At 47.2% G+C, this 16,439-nt stretch overlaps 1 protein-coding gene across 6 annotated transcripts in view; it reads left to right on the plus strand.

Annotated features, from left to right (window-relative positions):
- TNRC18 (trinucleotide repeat containing 18) overlaps nt 1–15,657 on the plus strand; it is a 158,405-nt gene extending 142,748 nt beyond the window's left edge. For all 6 annotated transcript variants that reach the window (XM_027874763.1, XM_027874764.1, XM_027874766.1 and 3 more), the window contains 8 exons: nt 1,753–1,828; nt 2,572–2,680; nt 3,878–3,994; nt 4,694–4,858; nt 6,301–7,637; nt 9,334–9,570; nt 11,437–11,511; nt 13,155–15,657. In XM_027874763.1, coding sequence (XP_027730564.1) covers nt 1,753–1,828; nt 2,572–2,680; nt 3,878–3,994; nt 4,694–4,858; nt 6,301–7,637; nt 9,334–9,570; nt 11,437–11,511; nt 13,155–13,361 — 2,323 coding nt within the window. In that variant the 3' untranslated portion in view covers nt 13,362–15,657. The remainder of the gene's footprint in view (nt 1–1,752; nt 1,829–2,571; nt 2,681–3,877; nt 3,995–4,693; nt 4,859–6,300; nt 7,638–9,333; nt 9,571–11,436; nt 11,512–13,154) is intronic.
- The last annotated feature ends 782 nt before the right edge of the window (nt 15,658–16,439 follow it).

Genomic DNA, 16,439 nt, shown 5'->3' on the forward strand with positions numbered 1-16,439 from the left:
TTATATTTTGTTATTATTATTAGCATTTTCCCTGTCACTTTCTTAAGTTCAGATAATCAGCAAAGCAACCACACTTTGATGTGTAGCATTTCATGGTTAAGTAAGGAGTAAATGGTCACACTGAAAATTGAACCATCCTGTACCAACTGGCTGCAGTCCTTTGTATCTTTATTCCTTTCATAATACACTAATTCTATATTGGCAAATAGTCATTACCATCAGTAGTGCTAAGGGGTGGCTGGGGCCAGGTTGGGGGGCTAGAACTAAGGAATCCAGGTCCTTCCACAAGTTTGAAGAATCAAGTATAGCTCTGTTAGGCTGTGCAGTCAGCTTGAACCATTTTATTTTTATTATTTAAAATCTTACGATTTCTTTTTTTCCTTTTAATATTGATTTTTTCCATTAATAAAAAAAGTTATTCCCTACCTCCGTCCCCCATAGAAAGGAGAGGGGGGACTCTTGAGACAAAAGTACACAGTCAGTCAAGCAAAACAAATTCCCAACTTGGCCACATCCAAAAATATATCTTCTTCTGTCCCTCTGAGTCCAGCCCCCCTCTCTCTTAAGAGACGGCATACTTCACCTTGGTCCTCTGGAATCACGTTTGGTCACTGTGCAAGTTCTCCAAAAAATAGTCTCAGGCACCTCCATGTTGGTCAGAAAAAGCGATGCAAAGACACTTTCAAGGTCTGTCTTAAGAATTTTGGAATTGGTAGCATGACATGGGAGACACTGGCAGAGGACCGCCCAGCATGGCGTGGCCTCATCAGAGAAGGTGCTGTGCTCTATGAGCAAAGAGGAATTGAAGTAGCTCAACAGAAATGCAAGATGCACCAATCTAGAGAATCCACCCCACATGTCCATGTGGACTGTTTGTGCCCGACCTGTGGTAGAAGAGCATTCTGAGCTCATCTTGGTCTGATGAGCTGCAGCTGGACAAACTGACTTGAATCTAACATAGTGATGTCATTTTGGTTCTCTTAGAGAATGAAGGTCAACAACCAACCAGCTAACCAACATCGATCAAAGATCTTAAATCTTTTAGTTATTTGTCTTTCCAGTGTTGTTGTGTAATGTTATCGTGTAACAGCAACAGAGATTTCTCCCGGTTCTGCTCACTTCTCACTACTTCAGTTCATACAAGTCTTCCCATGTTTTTCTGAAATCTTCCCTTTTCGTATTACCTTCATTCCAAATATATCCCTAACCAGTGCCAAAGAATTTAAAAAGAGCAGATCAGCAAACCAAACAACATATCAGCTGAGCCTGACACATGTTTAGTATTCCATCCCCACACTCCTCCACTTATCCAAAGAAGAGAGGTGCATTTTTTTTTTTTGACAACTAGCTGCCTGTCACTTTCTAAAATTCTCTCGGAGGTTCCTCTGTTCTGTTGCTTTGATTCTCTCCCAAGTTTCATTAAAACACACCTACTTGGTGTAAGATAAGATAATGACACATGGAGTAGAATTAGGAGGCTAGTGGAATGGGGCATGGAAGAGAGAAAGGACTTCATTTAAGGCATCTCCCATGGTCATCATTTGACCCAACAGTGGTCATCAGAGAGGAAATGCCCTTCGTTTCATAGTCTCAGTGGAAGGAAGCTGGAGGAGAAGGGAGCCATGTCATAGGGAGGGAAGGTGTGGCCTTGTCAGGTCAGGGAACGGAGAGGAAGGAAATGAAAGAAGATTTCAATATAGATGATAGTCAATCTCCCAGTGGCTTGACACTTACCCTGATCTGATGTTTTAGATACCGGGTGGTGGTGGAAGGAGAGAGGGGCAACCGGCCCCACATCTATTGTCTGGAGCAGCTCCTGCAGGAAGCAGTGAGTAAACATGACCTTTTCCTTTGGATTGGAGGGCTTGGGGGAGAAGAGGTAGAAAGTTTAGGAGGGAAGATATAATAATCCTTCCATGGGATTCTAGTTTCAAGGAGAAATATAGAGAAGATTTAAGGCTTTTCGTCTTCCCAATCCTTTGAAACAAACATTGAGTTAGGATGAAGACCTAATCTCTCCCTAGCATCCCAGTTTTTTTAGATAAATTTTTATTGTTATCTTTTGTTTTTCTATCACCTAAATTTCCCACTTTATCCCTTTCCCTTTCCTTTCCCTTCTCAGAGAGCCATTCTATATGACAGAATTTTTTTTAAAAGGGTAAAAAGTGGAAGAAGAGGGGGGAAAAATCAGCAAAACCTATCAGTGCATTCCAAAAATCTGATCATCAAGGGAGGCGGGGAGGTGGTACCCCAATTTTAAGGAGAAATACTGAAAAAACTTAAAAGCTTCCCTTGGAAGGATTGATTTTGGAGACCCATGCCTGCAGGTGATTTTTTCAGTGTCTGGGTGAGTCAGTAAGGGTATTTGGTCTTCTTCCCCATCACCATGAAGGAAACACCTGCTAATGTCAACTGATAACTCTCCAAAGAGTCTGGATCTGGGCTGGAAGCCAGTTGCCAAGCCCTGGTAAGGAAAAGCCCAAGGAATACTTGAGACAGACAGAGAGGATGGTTCTTTCAGGGTAGCCCAAGGAGACCTCAGTGTATTTACACTGTTGCCCCCTCCCACAGATCATAGATGTGAAGCCACCTTCAATCAGATTCTTGCCTGAGGGAACCAGGATTGCAGCTTATTGGAGCCAGCAGTACCGCTGTCTCTACCCTGGCACTGTGGTCCGAGGTAAGCCATTCCCCACCCACCATCTTGTCTGACCAGTTTTATTAGTAATTTGTGTCAATGTCAGAAAAAAGTTTTAAACTCCTGATTCAGTTCTGTCCTGATTCAGAATGTCCTCACATCCACCTCCATGCTTTCCTGGCTTCTTTCAAGACTTAGTTCAAATCCCACTGTCTACAAGAAGCCTTTCCTGAGCTTCTCTATTGCTCCTTCCTTCGCCATGACACTTCCATTTTATACACCTACTTATCCAAGTATTGTCTTCTCCATTGGAATGAGATCTCCTGAAGGGTAGGGACCATGCTTCTCTTTTGGTGGGGTGGGGGGGAGGACATTCTTTGTGTCCCCAGTGCTTAGCGTAGTGCCTGGCGAAAGGGAAGCTTTTGCTTGTTGGTTGACTCATAGCATGAGCGTGCTGGAGGTGTGTGTGTGTGTGTCTGTGTGTCTGTGTGTGGTGATGGATGGGTGGACATCACACTTCCAACCAGTAGTATCCTTCAGGAACAGGGCTAGGTGGTAAAATGTCTTAAAGGCTAAGAGACCATTAGTTCTCAGCATTCTGACACCCCTTCCCTCTCCTTCTTTTGCATTACACTCAGGGAATTCTTATAAATTGATTCAGTTGAATTTTACATAATGAGTGCTTTTAAAAAATCATGGAATACCCACCCTATATTTTTATTCCCATTTTACAGGTAGAGAAACTGAGTCATAAAGAGATTAAGTGACTTTACCCAAGGTTGCAAAACAAGTTAGTTGCTGACCCCAAACTAGAATCCAAGTCCCCCAAATCATGGATTGATCCTTCTTCCAAGAGGTCATTTGATTTGGAAACTGACTACTTTAGGAGCCACTTGGGGCTAGGTTTTATATGATGGCTTCCTACCTACAAAACAGATACACACACACAAACACACACACTTTCTCTTTCTCTCTCTCTCTCTCTCTGTCTGTGTGTCTGTCTCTCTCTCTCTCTCTCACACACGCACACAAACACACGCAGATCTCATAGACACACACTCACAGTTATACGCCCTCCTTTCTCACACAGATTAAGAGCCCATACATACACACATGCATACACACACCTCACCCAGACACTACGAGGCCACACACACACACACCCTTCTACAATTTCGAGTGGCTCAGTGTGAGGGTCCTTGCAGTGATGCCCTCTGCCTCTCCTCTCTCCTCTGTCAGGGGTGCTGGATCTTGAGGAAGATGGGGATCTGATCACAGTCGAATTTGATGATGGGGACACCGGGAGGATTCCCTTATCTCACATCCGCCTCCTGCCGCCAGACTACAAGATTCAGTGTAAGTGTGGGCAGAGGTCCTGGAGGCTGAGGGGCTGGGGTGTAAGCTCCCTGGCCTGGAGCTGGACCATAGCTGCGTAGAGTTGATCAGAGCTTCCTAAGCCCAGCTCGCCGTTAACCAGGCTTTACTTATGCAGGCTTCCTTCTGCCAGGAGGGAGTCCCAGGGAAGCACAGCATGGACTTTGGCGACCTCTCTGAAAGTCACTTTCTATTTCTAGGTCTGACCTAAGACGAGGCCAGGCTAGTTCTGAAGCCCATCTACCCACATCGAGAAGCCTGCTGGCTCTATTTTCTTCCCCCTGGGGAGCCTGATGGCCGCTGCGGTCCCTTTGTTTATCCTTCCTGAGAGCTGTAGGCAGTCTCAGCATACATCTTCATGAATGGGAAATAAAGAAATGGAGGGGATATTAGTCTGGGGATTTCCTGGGGTGGAATAGATGTACATTTTAACAGGGGGATTCCCAGAACCTATCAAATGGTTAGAAAGTCCCTTTTTTCCCCACAGACGCCCATAAACCCTGAGCTTGCAGTGAGCTCCAGGTATAGGGAAGGCCGAGGAATAGCAGGAATGCTGGGGGGATCCAGACACTCCATGTGCGGGCATGGAAGTGCCAGGGAGTAGACCCAGCCCGTTGTGTTGTGGCTCCCATGGCCATGGGCATGGCAGCTTCTGAGCCTCTCCTGTACTGGCTTCCACAGGTGCAGAGCCCTCCCCTGCCCTCCTCGTGCCCAGTGCCAAACGCCGAAGCCGAAAATCCAGCAAGGATGCTGGAGAAGGAAAAGAGGGCAGCTCCCTGGGGTCAGAGGAATCTGGAGCTAAGGGCAAAGGTCGCGGGCGGAAACCAAGCACCAAGGGCAAAGGTGGTAAGTTGGACCCGGAGGCCCCAAGCTTTGTGCTCTGAGTTCTCCTTCCTCCCCAGAGTGAAAATTCTTCAAGGTGACTTTTCTTTATCCTCTGATCACAAGATCATAGATCTTATTAGCAGCATGTATATAGCATTTTAAAGATAGCAGAATGCTTTACAAATGTTATCTCTTTCAGTCCTCACAACAACCCTGTGACATAGGTGCTATTATTATCCCTATGTTACAGATGAGGAAAATGAGGCTGAAAGGTAAAGCGGTTTGTCTGAGTCCCCATAGCTAGTAAGTTTCTATGGCAAGATTTGAATTCAGGCCTTCCTGACTTCTACATTAGTGTTCTATCTCCTGTACCACCTAGCTTCCTCTAGAGCTAGAAGGCACCACAGAGAGCATCCAGTCCAATCTACCCATTTCACAGATGAAGAAACTTGAGGCCCAGAGCAGGTCAATGTCTTGCCTATTTCGGAGGATCATAGATCTGAAGGCAAAAGGAACCTCAGAGGTCATGTTGTTCAATCCCCTCATTTTTAATGAGCAAACTGAAAACCCTCACATCTTGAACAGCCACTACATGTTACAACCTTCCCTTCAAAGTCCATTTGAATCAATCTGTTTTGCAGCCAGGGTCTGGCCTTAGTACTGCTTTCTTGAATAGCAGGTGCACTGCCATGCCTTGTGTCCTTCATGCCCCTTGATGAGCAAAGATTGGGAAGGAGCCCACCTCTTAACCTCCCAAAGAAGCTAAAACTCCACTTGGAGCATGAGTGGTCTAGAACCTTGGACATGAATGGAGGCCAAGAGGGGCTGGGGTATCCTTCACTTTTAAGTAGGAGAAGCAGCCGTGCCCTCTCATTGTACGTTCCCTGGACCCTCAGGTAGCAACCGAATCTTGGGCTGGGTGAACCCGTGAGTTTGATCCAACGTGACAAACTCCTTTGCTTTTCTGACTTTTCATCTCTGGAAATCAGAAATCAGACTCACCTTCCTCTCCCCTCTTGCTTCTTTTCCGTTCAGCCGTAGTACTGACTTCAGTTGGGTCATTGGGAGAATAAGTCAAGATATTAGCAGTGCCCAAATAGGGAGAAGGCTGTTGAAGAATCCCATTAACAGTTATTTACGTGGAAAAGAGCTTCCCAAGTATTGCTGGAGAAACCTCTTTTAAACATCTTCCCGCCCCCCCCCCCCCAAATGAGCCATGTTGCCAGGTGGCTGGGGGGCAACTTAGGGTCCCACATTGGCTTGGAGATTTCAGACTTGGCTGAGTAAGCCATGGTAGCAGCTGGTGTGGCAGCTGGGGCTAGGCTTCAGAGCACTCAACTGTATCCCTGTGGCTGATGGAGATCCCCATTAAAGGAAGCCCCAGTCATAAATGCCCTCTGCTTTTGATGTGTGCCCTTCTCCCTCAGGGCCCTGTAGCATGTCTGTTTTCTGCCCCCTTCCAGAAGAGGCGAGTCTCCCAGAAGAGGTGGCCCAGACTGACCCTTCTCCAGGTGCCTCTTTGACACAGGAGAAGCCAAGCAACCTGGGCAGGCCGGGCACCAAGAACTCCAAGAAGAGCGCACCGGGGCTCCCTGAGGAGAAGCGGAGCAAAGCAGCCAAGATGAGAATGCCCCCTAAGCTTCACGGCCCAGCGCCGCCCTCTTTCCAGACACCCACATTCAGTAATGCCTTGGCCCCAGAGGCGTATGGGGAGCTGACAGCTTTCAGCGCGGCTGACAGCCCCTCCTCGGGGAGATCGAAATCAAAGAAGGGCAGGGTGGCAGAGGAGGCAGCTGAGTTTGGCCCGGCCTCCAAGGGCTCACGGAGGCCAGCAGAGAGTGAGCTCCTCATCAAGCTGGACCACGAAGGGGTGACTTCCCCTAAGAGCAAGAAGACAAAGGAGGCCATGATGTTGTTGGAGGACTCAGGCCTGAGCAGCCGGAGGGAGGGCAAGAACCTCGTGGGATTGGGTGGCTACTCTTCCCTGGGCGGCGGCGAGGCCAAGGCCAAGAGCGCTCGGGGGAAGGCCCCTGACGAGGACTCTTTGGCGCCCAGTTGTGCAGGCAAGTTTGATGACTCTGGGGACCCGCTGACCAGCACGGAGAAGGACAAGGGAGACGCGGAGGCTGCGGAAGCAGCAGAGGAGTGTGAGAGCAGCAGCGGCAGCGGCAGCAGCAGCAGCAGCAGCAGCAGCAGCTCAGAGACGGAAGGGGAGGAGGAAGGGGGCAAGAGTGGAGGGGACGCCCGTGGGGAGGACAGCAGCTCCTCCAGTTCCCGGGCCTCCAGCCCCATGTCCTCCTCCTCCAACTCCTCCAGCAGCTCTTCCTCCTCCTCCGGCAGCTCCTCCTCCTCCTCCTCCTCTTCCTCCTCTTCCTCCTCTTCCTCCTCTTCCTCCTCCTCCTCCTCCTCCTCCTCGTCTTCCTCCTCCTCCTCCTCCTCCTCCACGACAGACGAAGATTCCTCCTGCAGCTCCGATGAGGAGGCAGCCGAGGAGGCCCAGGCCGGCCCTTCTTCTGTCCAGCCAGACCTCCCTCCCAAGGCCGCCAAGCAGGCGGGCAAATCTCGGACCTCCTCCCACCCGCCAGGCAAGAAGCAGCCTCAGCAGCCACCAGCCCCTCAGGCACAGAAGGCGCAGCCTGGGGCCAGCAAGAGCCGCCCCAAAAAGCGGGAGGGGATCCACCTGCCCACAACCAAGGAGCTGGCCAAGCGACAGAGGCTGCCCTCTGTGGAGAACAGGCCCAAAATCGCCGCCTTCCTCCCAGCCCGGCAGCTCTGGAAATGGTTCGGCAAACCCACTCAGGTAATGAGCCTCTTGGCCCAGCTCCCGTCCCTTGGTGCCCTATCCCTGGACCTCACTGGTCCTTGTGAAGTAGGGGCACTCTATAGAGCGTCCATAATAAATAAAAAATAGCAAGTATGTTATTACATAATCTATTCTAATGAATAAATAAATAAATAATAAACACAGCTTTGTAGAGCACTTTTCATAGGCTATCTTTTTTAGTCCTCATGATAACCCTGTGAGGTAGGTGCTCTGTATGAGGCTCACAGAAATTAAGGGATTTGCCCATGAAATGTAGCTGAGCAGTGAGACGAGATTTGACCTTTGCTCTAATTGACTCCAAGCTTAGCTCCCTAATCTCTGTACTACCTTACTTCAAATAGACCAATAGAAGAAAACCCAGATCGTTGGATCTTAGATTTAAGGTAGGAATGGATCTTAGAAGTCATCTAGGGCAACCACCTCATTTTATAGCTAAGGAAACTGAGGTCCAGAGAGGTGAAGAGACTCAGGGTTATGAAGAGAGTAATGTCAGAGGTGGGATTTGACCCCTAACTCAAATCCATGGCATGCAAAGCAATAAATTAAAAGATGGTCCTAACACTTCGCCAAAAGGTCCAGCTAGAGTTTTTCCTCGAAATAGTAGATTCCCCTAGTGCAGCTAAAATGATTCAGTTAACGACAATTTTCAGTTTACACACAATTTCAAAGATCCATTTATTTTGAAAAGCAGAGTTCATTGTCTTCCTGGCTTCTCCTCCCTATGGAAGGTCAATAGGCTGTCCATTGAAGGTAGTCAATGAGCAAGAAATGAGCTGCAAAGCTTGCCACTGAGCTATCCATCCTCCCCATTCGCCTAATGGATGGATATACCTGGGACCTTTCCAGTTCCAGGACCATGTTAACTAATCCTTTCCTAACATGGCTGGCTTTTTTTTTTTTTTCCCTAAGAGAAGCTAATAGCGCCAAGGGAGTTTGGCTCTGGCCTGTTGAAACAAGACTCTTATTGCCATCTGGGAGTCAACCTAACCACAGGCCTTGACCTGAGCTCCCTTTGCTAAATCAGATGGTGTAGTCTAATCCTCCATCCTGCAGATAACAGTAACCGTAACATTGTTTTAGAATTGTATTTTACTTTTCTTTTAGTCACAGAGCCCAAAGGAATTTCTCATTTATCCTGGCAACCAAAGTATGGGTGGGAGTGGAGAGTGTGAATCCCATCTTACAGATGGCGTAACTGAGACGAAGAGGCTTTGTCCCTAAGACTTAAGGCATTCAGTTCAGGCCTTCCCTGTAACCGGGGAGTCTTAGCATTTTTGTGTGTAATGGACTTCTTTTGGTAGTCTGGTAAAATCTTATGGACCACTTCTCACATTAATGTTTTTAATGTTTTGTACAAAGGAAACTATTTATATTGAAAAAAAATTGTCAAAACACTTAAAAAAAGATACAACTTTACAGAGCCTAGTTTAAGAACCCCTGCTGTAGACCATGACTTAAGATTAGCATTGAGACAACTGAACTGCCCGTAAATTCCTGGAAGGCAAGGATTGTGACTTCTGTTTTGGGATCCCTGGCACTTACCGCAACGCCTGAGGTGCTTAATAAATTCTTGGGGATGGATCAATGCCCTCCCCTACACATGTTTTCAAGTGCTAGCACACACACACGTATACATGTGTAGACATGACCTAGTATCTTTGGCTTTCCACAGAGGCGGGGCATGAAAGGCAAGGCCAGGAAGCTCTTTTACAAAGCCATTGTCCGAGGTAAGGAGATAATCCGTATTGGCGACTGTGCAGTCTTCCTGTCGGCCGGCCGGCCCAACCTGCCCTACATCGGTCGCATCCAGAGCATGTGGGAGTCATGGGGGAACAACATGGTGGTGAGAGTCAAGTGGTTCTACCATCCTGAGGAGACCAACCCAGGCAAAAAGCTAAATGAAGGCAAGGTAAGTGGCAGGGTCCCCAAGCTAGCAAGAACAACATCCCTCAGGAGCTAAAGTTCTGGTCCCCCCCAAAATAGCCAACAGGTATTGTTTAAGTGTGCTAAGCTCTAGGAAAAACCAGAGTTGCTTGGACCCTGTCCTCAAGGTGTTCACAGTTATCTTTGTCCTTGAAGTGGAAAAGGAAATGTTTCCAAAGAAGTAAGAGGCCAAGCCAACCAACAGCTTCCATAGTGATACCAGATTTGTAGGAAATCCAGGTGGCAGGGTCCATCTTGAGGAATTCCCAGGGCAGCTAGGTGGTGTAGTAGATAGAGCACTGTCCCAAGAATCAGGAGGATCTGAGTTCAAATGTGGCCTCAGCACTAGCTGTGTAACCCTGGGCAAGTCACTTAACCCCAACTGCCTCACCAAAAAAAAACAACAACAAAAGGGAATTCCCGCTTGGATCTTCCAGGTGCCTGAGTTTCAGTGGGTGGTCTGTTCCTGTAATGCTAATCTTTATGCCATGGGTTCTTAACCTTTTTGTGTGCTACAAACCCTTTTGGCAATCTGATAAAGCCTATGGACCCTTCTCAGAATCACGTGTTATCCTAGGATAAAATGAAATAATGTCTGTAAAGAGTTTTGCAAGCATTAAAGCATTATGCAAATTATAGCCATTATCATTATTAAATGTATACACTAAAATTCATAGAATTACAAGAGTAACCAATTATATTGAAATACAGTTGTCAAAATATTTTTTAAAAAATTCATGGACCCCAGCTTAAAAACTTACCCTGCTTTATAAAAGTTCTCTTGAGGGACACTGTTTTGAAGTGAAGAGAGAGGGCCTCAGGGTCAGGAAGTCCTGAGTTTGATCCCTGCTTCTGACCCAAATGTCTTAATCTCCAGGAGCCCTGGGCACCTTTCAGAGATTCTGAAGTTGCAGAGTTGAGTGCCACCTGCCTTGGCAGGGAAATTCCCTACCCCGGTGCAGTCACAGGTCTGATCTGAAACAAAATACTTCCCAGCATCAATGCTTTAACTTCTGGCCTGAATTCATCATAGACTTATGGTGTTCAGTGAATTACAGTTGGGCTCTTTGGTTCTGGACAGGTTGTCTTTGCTATTTAAATGGACATGGATAGTGTAGATCGTTGGTTCTTAACTTCAGGTCTTCAAATTTATTTATTTATTTAGGCAGTTGGGGTTAAGTGACTTACCCAGGGTCACACAGCTAGTAAGTGTCTGAGTCCAGATTTGAACTTGGATCCTCTTGACTCCAGAGCCAGTGCTTGTCCCACTGTACCATCTAGCCACCCCTCTTTGAATTTATTTTAAAAAAATATTTTGATAACTATTTCAATATAATAGTTTTCCTTTGTAATGTTATATATATTTTATTTTTGCATTTAAAAGCCTTCTGACAAGGGATCCATAGGCCTCACCAGATTGCCAGAGGAATCCATGACACAGAAAAAGGGTTAAGAACCCCTGCCGTAGGTTGTCCATTGGGACCATTTGTTCCTTTTTTTGTCCCCCAAAATGTGTGTGGGTGATAATGATTGGTGAGCCATCGCTTTAACTGGGGCATCCTCTGGACATGGGAGGGTAATGTCATCTTCAGTGCCTTCCTGGCACCTTTGTTGTTGCCCTAGAGATACCCCCAGATAGCATGCTGAAGCCTGTAAGGAGCCCAGGTCAAGGTCTTTTGACCAAGGTGACTCAGAAATAGGGATCACGGTAGAGCAAGTTGTACCTGACATAGCTGGAGCTGCCCAACGCTCCTGGATCCCTGGGGCTGGGTGGAGGGAGCAGCAGCCTTGGTACATCATCTGTGTTCGGGGTTACTCACTGATTTCTTCTCGTCCCTGCTTTGGGAAACAGCGCTGGGATCAGAAGTCAGGGAGGAGTGTCCCCACAGCCCTGCAGACCTCTAGCCAGAGGAAGGACTTCATGGAGGTAGGTAAATGGAAATGACAAATCTTCTCCTCCAGAGGGCCAACTCCTGGGCTCATAGCATCTGGCATGGGAGGAACAGGGAATGATTTGTAGTCACACAGCTGGATAGCCAACTCCTTCTTTAGGGAGATAATAGAATTTAGAGCTGAAGGGATGTTAGGGGTCGATTTCAAACCCAGGTCTTCTGACTCATGGGATCATAGATTTAGAGATGAAAGTCGAGCTTCTTCATTTTACAGATAAGGAAACTGAGCCTCACAGGTTAAGCGTCCTCTCCAGGCTCATGTAGCTAATGTGTGTCAGAAGTAGAATTTCAGCACAGGTCATTCCAGACTTCAAGTGTAGCATTTTATCCCTGTAAACCACTCTGCTGAAAACCAGAGAGGTATAAGTCTCATTCAAATTTACACATGGACTTATTGGCGGAGCCAGCGCTGGAGGCAGGGACGTGCTGGCGCCAGCTCAAACGAGCTTAGAAGAGCTGATTGTTAAATTTTCAGCATGAGCATTTACACCAGCAAATGCTACAAACCAGGGCTTGATGTGTTTTGTTTAAGAAAGTGATGGAGAAGGTGTTAATGATGTTTTTTAAACTTAAAAGTGTGTCCTATGAACAGTTTTGTTTTTTTTTTTCCTTTCTGAAGAGCCGGTTTTTCAACACTCACCAGCACACCACTCACTAGAAGCTAAGTCTTCTGACAGTAATGAAAAGGGACCCATGCTTTTCTGACAGCATCAGCTTGCTTCTCCAGAGTCAGATGCCTTATTAAAGATACCTTGTGTCTTCCTTGATTTCCTTCTTAGGAAAGCCTGAGTTCAAATCTGATCTCAGGGATTTGTTAGCTGTGTGACTGAGCAAATCATCGAACCTTTATTTGCCTCAGTTCCTTCATCTTTAAAATGGGAATAATAACAACACCTACCTCCCAGGGTTGCTATGAGGATAAAAGTGAGACCATATTTCTAAAGTATTTTGCAAACCTTAAAAGTGCATTATAAGTATTTGTTGTTACTCTTCTCCCAAATGGTCCTTCCATTCAGAGCAGTCACATTGGCTGAGCCCTCTTTTAAGCCAGGCATTTTTGGATTGATAGCAGAAGTAAATTAAGAGACTTCTTTACTTTACAGAAAGATTCACTAGAAAGTTTTTTTTCAAAAAGTGATTTTCCAAATCACCAGCCTAACCTCAGGAGGTGTGAAGTAGGATTGATTTTGCAGAATTCAGTGTATGTAGCTACTTTTGGGGAGCCTGCCTATAGTGGAAAGTGAGGCACACCATAACATTTGACTTTTGAAGTACCAGGCTGAAGGCGTTGGTTGGCACATCATGAGGCAGGTAAGTGGATAGAATGCTGGATGTAGAGTCAGGAAGACCTGAGTTCAAATCCTTCCTCAGACACTTACTAGGTCAGGCAAAACACTTAACTCTTTTGGGACTCAGTTTCTTCATCTGTAAAATGAGGATGATAATAGCACCTACCTCACAGGGTTGTAGGGAGGATAATATGAGCTAATACAGTGTAAATCACTTTTCAAACCTTAAAGTGCAATGTAAATGATAGCTACCATCATCATTATCATTAGGTGGGGTTAGAGCGATATTCTTCGTAAACCTTAATCTTTCTTCCCTCATTCCCCATCAGCGGGCCCTGTACCAGTCATCACACGTTGATGAGAATGATGTTCAGACTGTCTCGCATAAGTGTCTCGTTGTTGGCCTGGACCAGTATGAGCAGATGCTGAAGACCAAGAAATACCAAGATAGCGAGGACCTGTATTACCTGGCAGGGACCTATGAGCCCACCACTGGCATGATTTTTAACACAGATGGAGTTCCAGTCATCTGCTGAGTCGCTGAGAAAGGGGGAGAGATCCTAGCCAGCCCAACCAGGATCTCTCTCTGCCCTGGACAGAGGGATCAGAAGAGGATAGAAAAACAGAGAGAGAGAGAGAGAGAGAGAGAGAGGGAGGGAGAGAGAGAGAGAGAGAGAGGGAGAGAGAGAGAGAGAGAGAGAGAGAGAGAGAGAGAGAGAGAGAGTGGAGAGACAGAGAGAGAGAGAGTTATATAGACGACATGATTGTTTCTTTACTTGCCTAACCTCTGAGTTGTTGGGTGGGGGGAATCACATAGGGACAGCAAATGCTCAGAGAAGGAGACTGCAGATGCCTTTGAGACAGCACCAAGGACCGACTCTCTCCCCAACCCCCTACTCCCTTTGCCGGCCCCCTCATCCAGATGCCCGCATAGAAAGGGCTCATGACCAGCTGCCTTCACCTCCCCTGGGTAAAAAAAGGGGGGAGATTCTCATGATCACTGCCACGGCGAGGGAGACTGTGCATGTGAGAGAGAGAGAGTGCGCGCGCGCGCGTGTGTGTGTGTGTGTGTGTGTGTGTGTGTGTGTGTGTGTGTGTGTGTGTGTCTCCAGCCTCCATTCAGAATCCTGAGGTGCCCTTGGCTGGGGACACGGGAGAACCATCAGGGTATATATATAGCTGATGCTCCCTCACCCTCCCAGTTGTCCTGGATGGAGAGGGAAGCCCAGCTTCTCTTGAGCACCTTGGACATGTTTGGCTTTCGGGGTGGACAGCAGGTGGGCTTTCCACTCCGACTGCTGCCCAGGTCCTGGAGGACAGTGCTTTAGGAATGTCAAGCTGTCTTTGGCAGTGGTCTGGGCAGCAGCAGAAGGAACTCAAGAGGGGAGGGCCCCTCCAATTCATGTTTTATCGCAAATCGACAAAATACAGGATCTCTGGGTGGCAGAAGGCAAGGGAGAGGGAAAAGGTTTTAAAGGAACCAAAATGGCCTGGATTCAGGATCTGAACTGCATGAGAACTCTTTCCAACCTTTCCAAGGAAACTCCCAAATCCGGATCTACTCGTGGGTGGAGAGATCTGTTTCCCAAACTCAGAGCTGGCCTGGCTCCCAGGCGGTGCCGTTGGGAGGTTTATGACCAGAAGAACAAGCCAGAGGGGAATCAGATAGCAGCATCCGTCTCCTCAGCCTGCTTATCACCAACCAAGGAAGGTGACTGGTGGTGGTGTGTTTGATCGCAAGCAGGCTCTCCCAATCCTTGTTTGAAAGCTGCATCTCTGCCTGTTGCTATACTGCTCCACCAACCCTAAAGATGAAACTCCAATGGCCTGTCTATTCATGGAGAATTCCCAGCTGCCCCACAAGGCCTGTCCAACCAGCAGGCTTGAAGGGATCATGACAAAAAAAAAGCCAGAAGTGTCTGGGGCCCACACCCTTGCACTCAGAAGGGGGTGCACCGATCCTTGCTTGGGGCACCCCATCCCAGGCCCCTCTCCCTCTAAGGATGGCCAAGGGTAATGCCTCACACTCCTGGGAGCATAGCTCCCGAGGATGGATTTTGGCTGCAATGGTACTTGGGGCAAGTCCTCGGGAAGGGAAGAGATGAGGGGCAAGCCCACCTTGCAGCGCTCACACTACGAAGAACCACAAATGGTGCTGAAATTGTCACCCCCTCACTCGCCCCCACACCCCCAGTCCCTCTCCCAGATCAGGGCTCCCCAAGAGCCTCGAGGAGAATGCTGTTTCTTAACCTGTACAGTTTTAATGTACCGAAAAGACTGTCTAGCCCCCCTGTATCATACGTCTTTAAATGGATTCAACTTTTTAATTATATATATAAATATAAATATATATAAATATATATATAAATATAAACTTTTTAAAACTGTGAAAAAAAGTTATGGAATTATAAAGTGAACACGGTCTGACGTTTAGAATATTATTTTTTATTTCCTGTTGGATTGTGATTGTAAAGCATTGGGCTCACGCACCACACTTCCACGCACACCCCCCCCCACCCTGCCCCACCCTACCCCTTAGGCCTAAAGTGTACTGTACTCACCCCAAAAGACTGTGTGCGGACATAGGGAGAAGCCTGAAAGCGAGCGAGAGTGAGCGGCCGACCGACCGATGGAGCACGCGTACCCGTGCCCAACAGAAAGCACTTATCTGCCCCAGCGCCTTCTAGGAAAACACAAGGGTTTGTCCAGACAATCGCGAGGGAAGGAAAGCCAGACTTTGGTTTTGTTTTGGGGGGACTTTTTTTTGTTTTTAATTTTTTTTTTTTGCAATTTTGTTTGTTGGCAAATTATGTGTGATCTTTTTTCATAAAAAAAAAAAAAGATTCAACTGAAAAAAAAAAAACCCCAAACAACTGTTTTCTGGCCTGGTTTTTCTTGGGGAAAGAATGTAGTGCTGGTTCTATTTAGTGGGGGAGAGATGGGGATTGTGATGGAAGGAGGACTGAGTGTTCATGTTGGTGAGGGCTGTCCTAGTACCATAGGGGTCAGAGCCCCTTGACATCCAGCCTGGGTGATGGTAAGGGATCTTGTCTGAGACCTTGGCCTCGTTGATGGCTAGCAGAGGAGCAGGAATTCCTGATCTGGCAAAGGCCAAGGTGACTGTCCTGTCTGACGCTGAAACCAGGATAGGGCAACGCACTCACAGCTGAAGGAAAAAAGTGAGAATTACCTTTTTGAATGGGATGTCAGATAGGCCAGTGAAAAGGGGATCTAATCATTGGTGGGAGTGCTAGCTGCTCCCAAGTCAACATCAAATGAGAGGGCACCCGCCTTGGGCACTGCCAACTTGAGGTTTCTCATCGCCAGTGAAAGGGAATTACAGTGTTACGGGATAGTGGGATCATAGCCCTTCAGTCCTATTCTTGGAGAATAAGTTCCCAATGTGCCCCTAGATTTACCGTAGTGCCTCTGTGAAAGTCACATACTCCTACTTGAATTGTTGAGGTGAGGTAGGATGTGGGGGAGTTGGCCAGTCTATTGGAGGAATACCCTGGTCTCTCTGCTCTCCAGGCAGGAAGACTGACTGGGGTGTGGGGGAGTTGGGTCAGCTTAAACCTTGGCTCTGCATTCTCAAAGCAGAAAATAGTGACAGC

Source organism: Vombatus ursinus, unplaced genomic scaffold (assembly GCF_900497805.2).
Source record: "Vombatus ursinus unplaced genomic scaffold, bare-nosed wombat genome assembly UNPS02014807.1, whole genome shotgun sequence".
NCBI lineage: Eukaryota > Metazoa > Chordata > Mammalia > Diprotodontia > Vombatidae > Vombatus > Vombatus ursinus.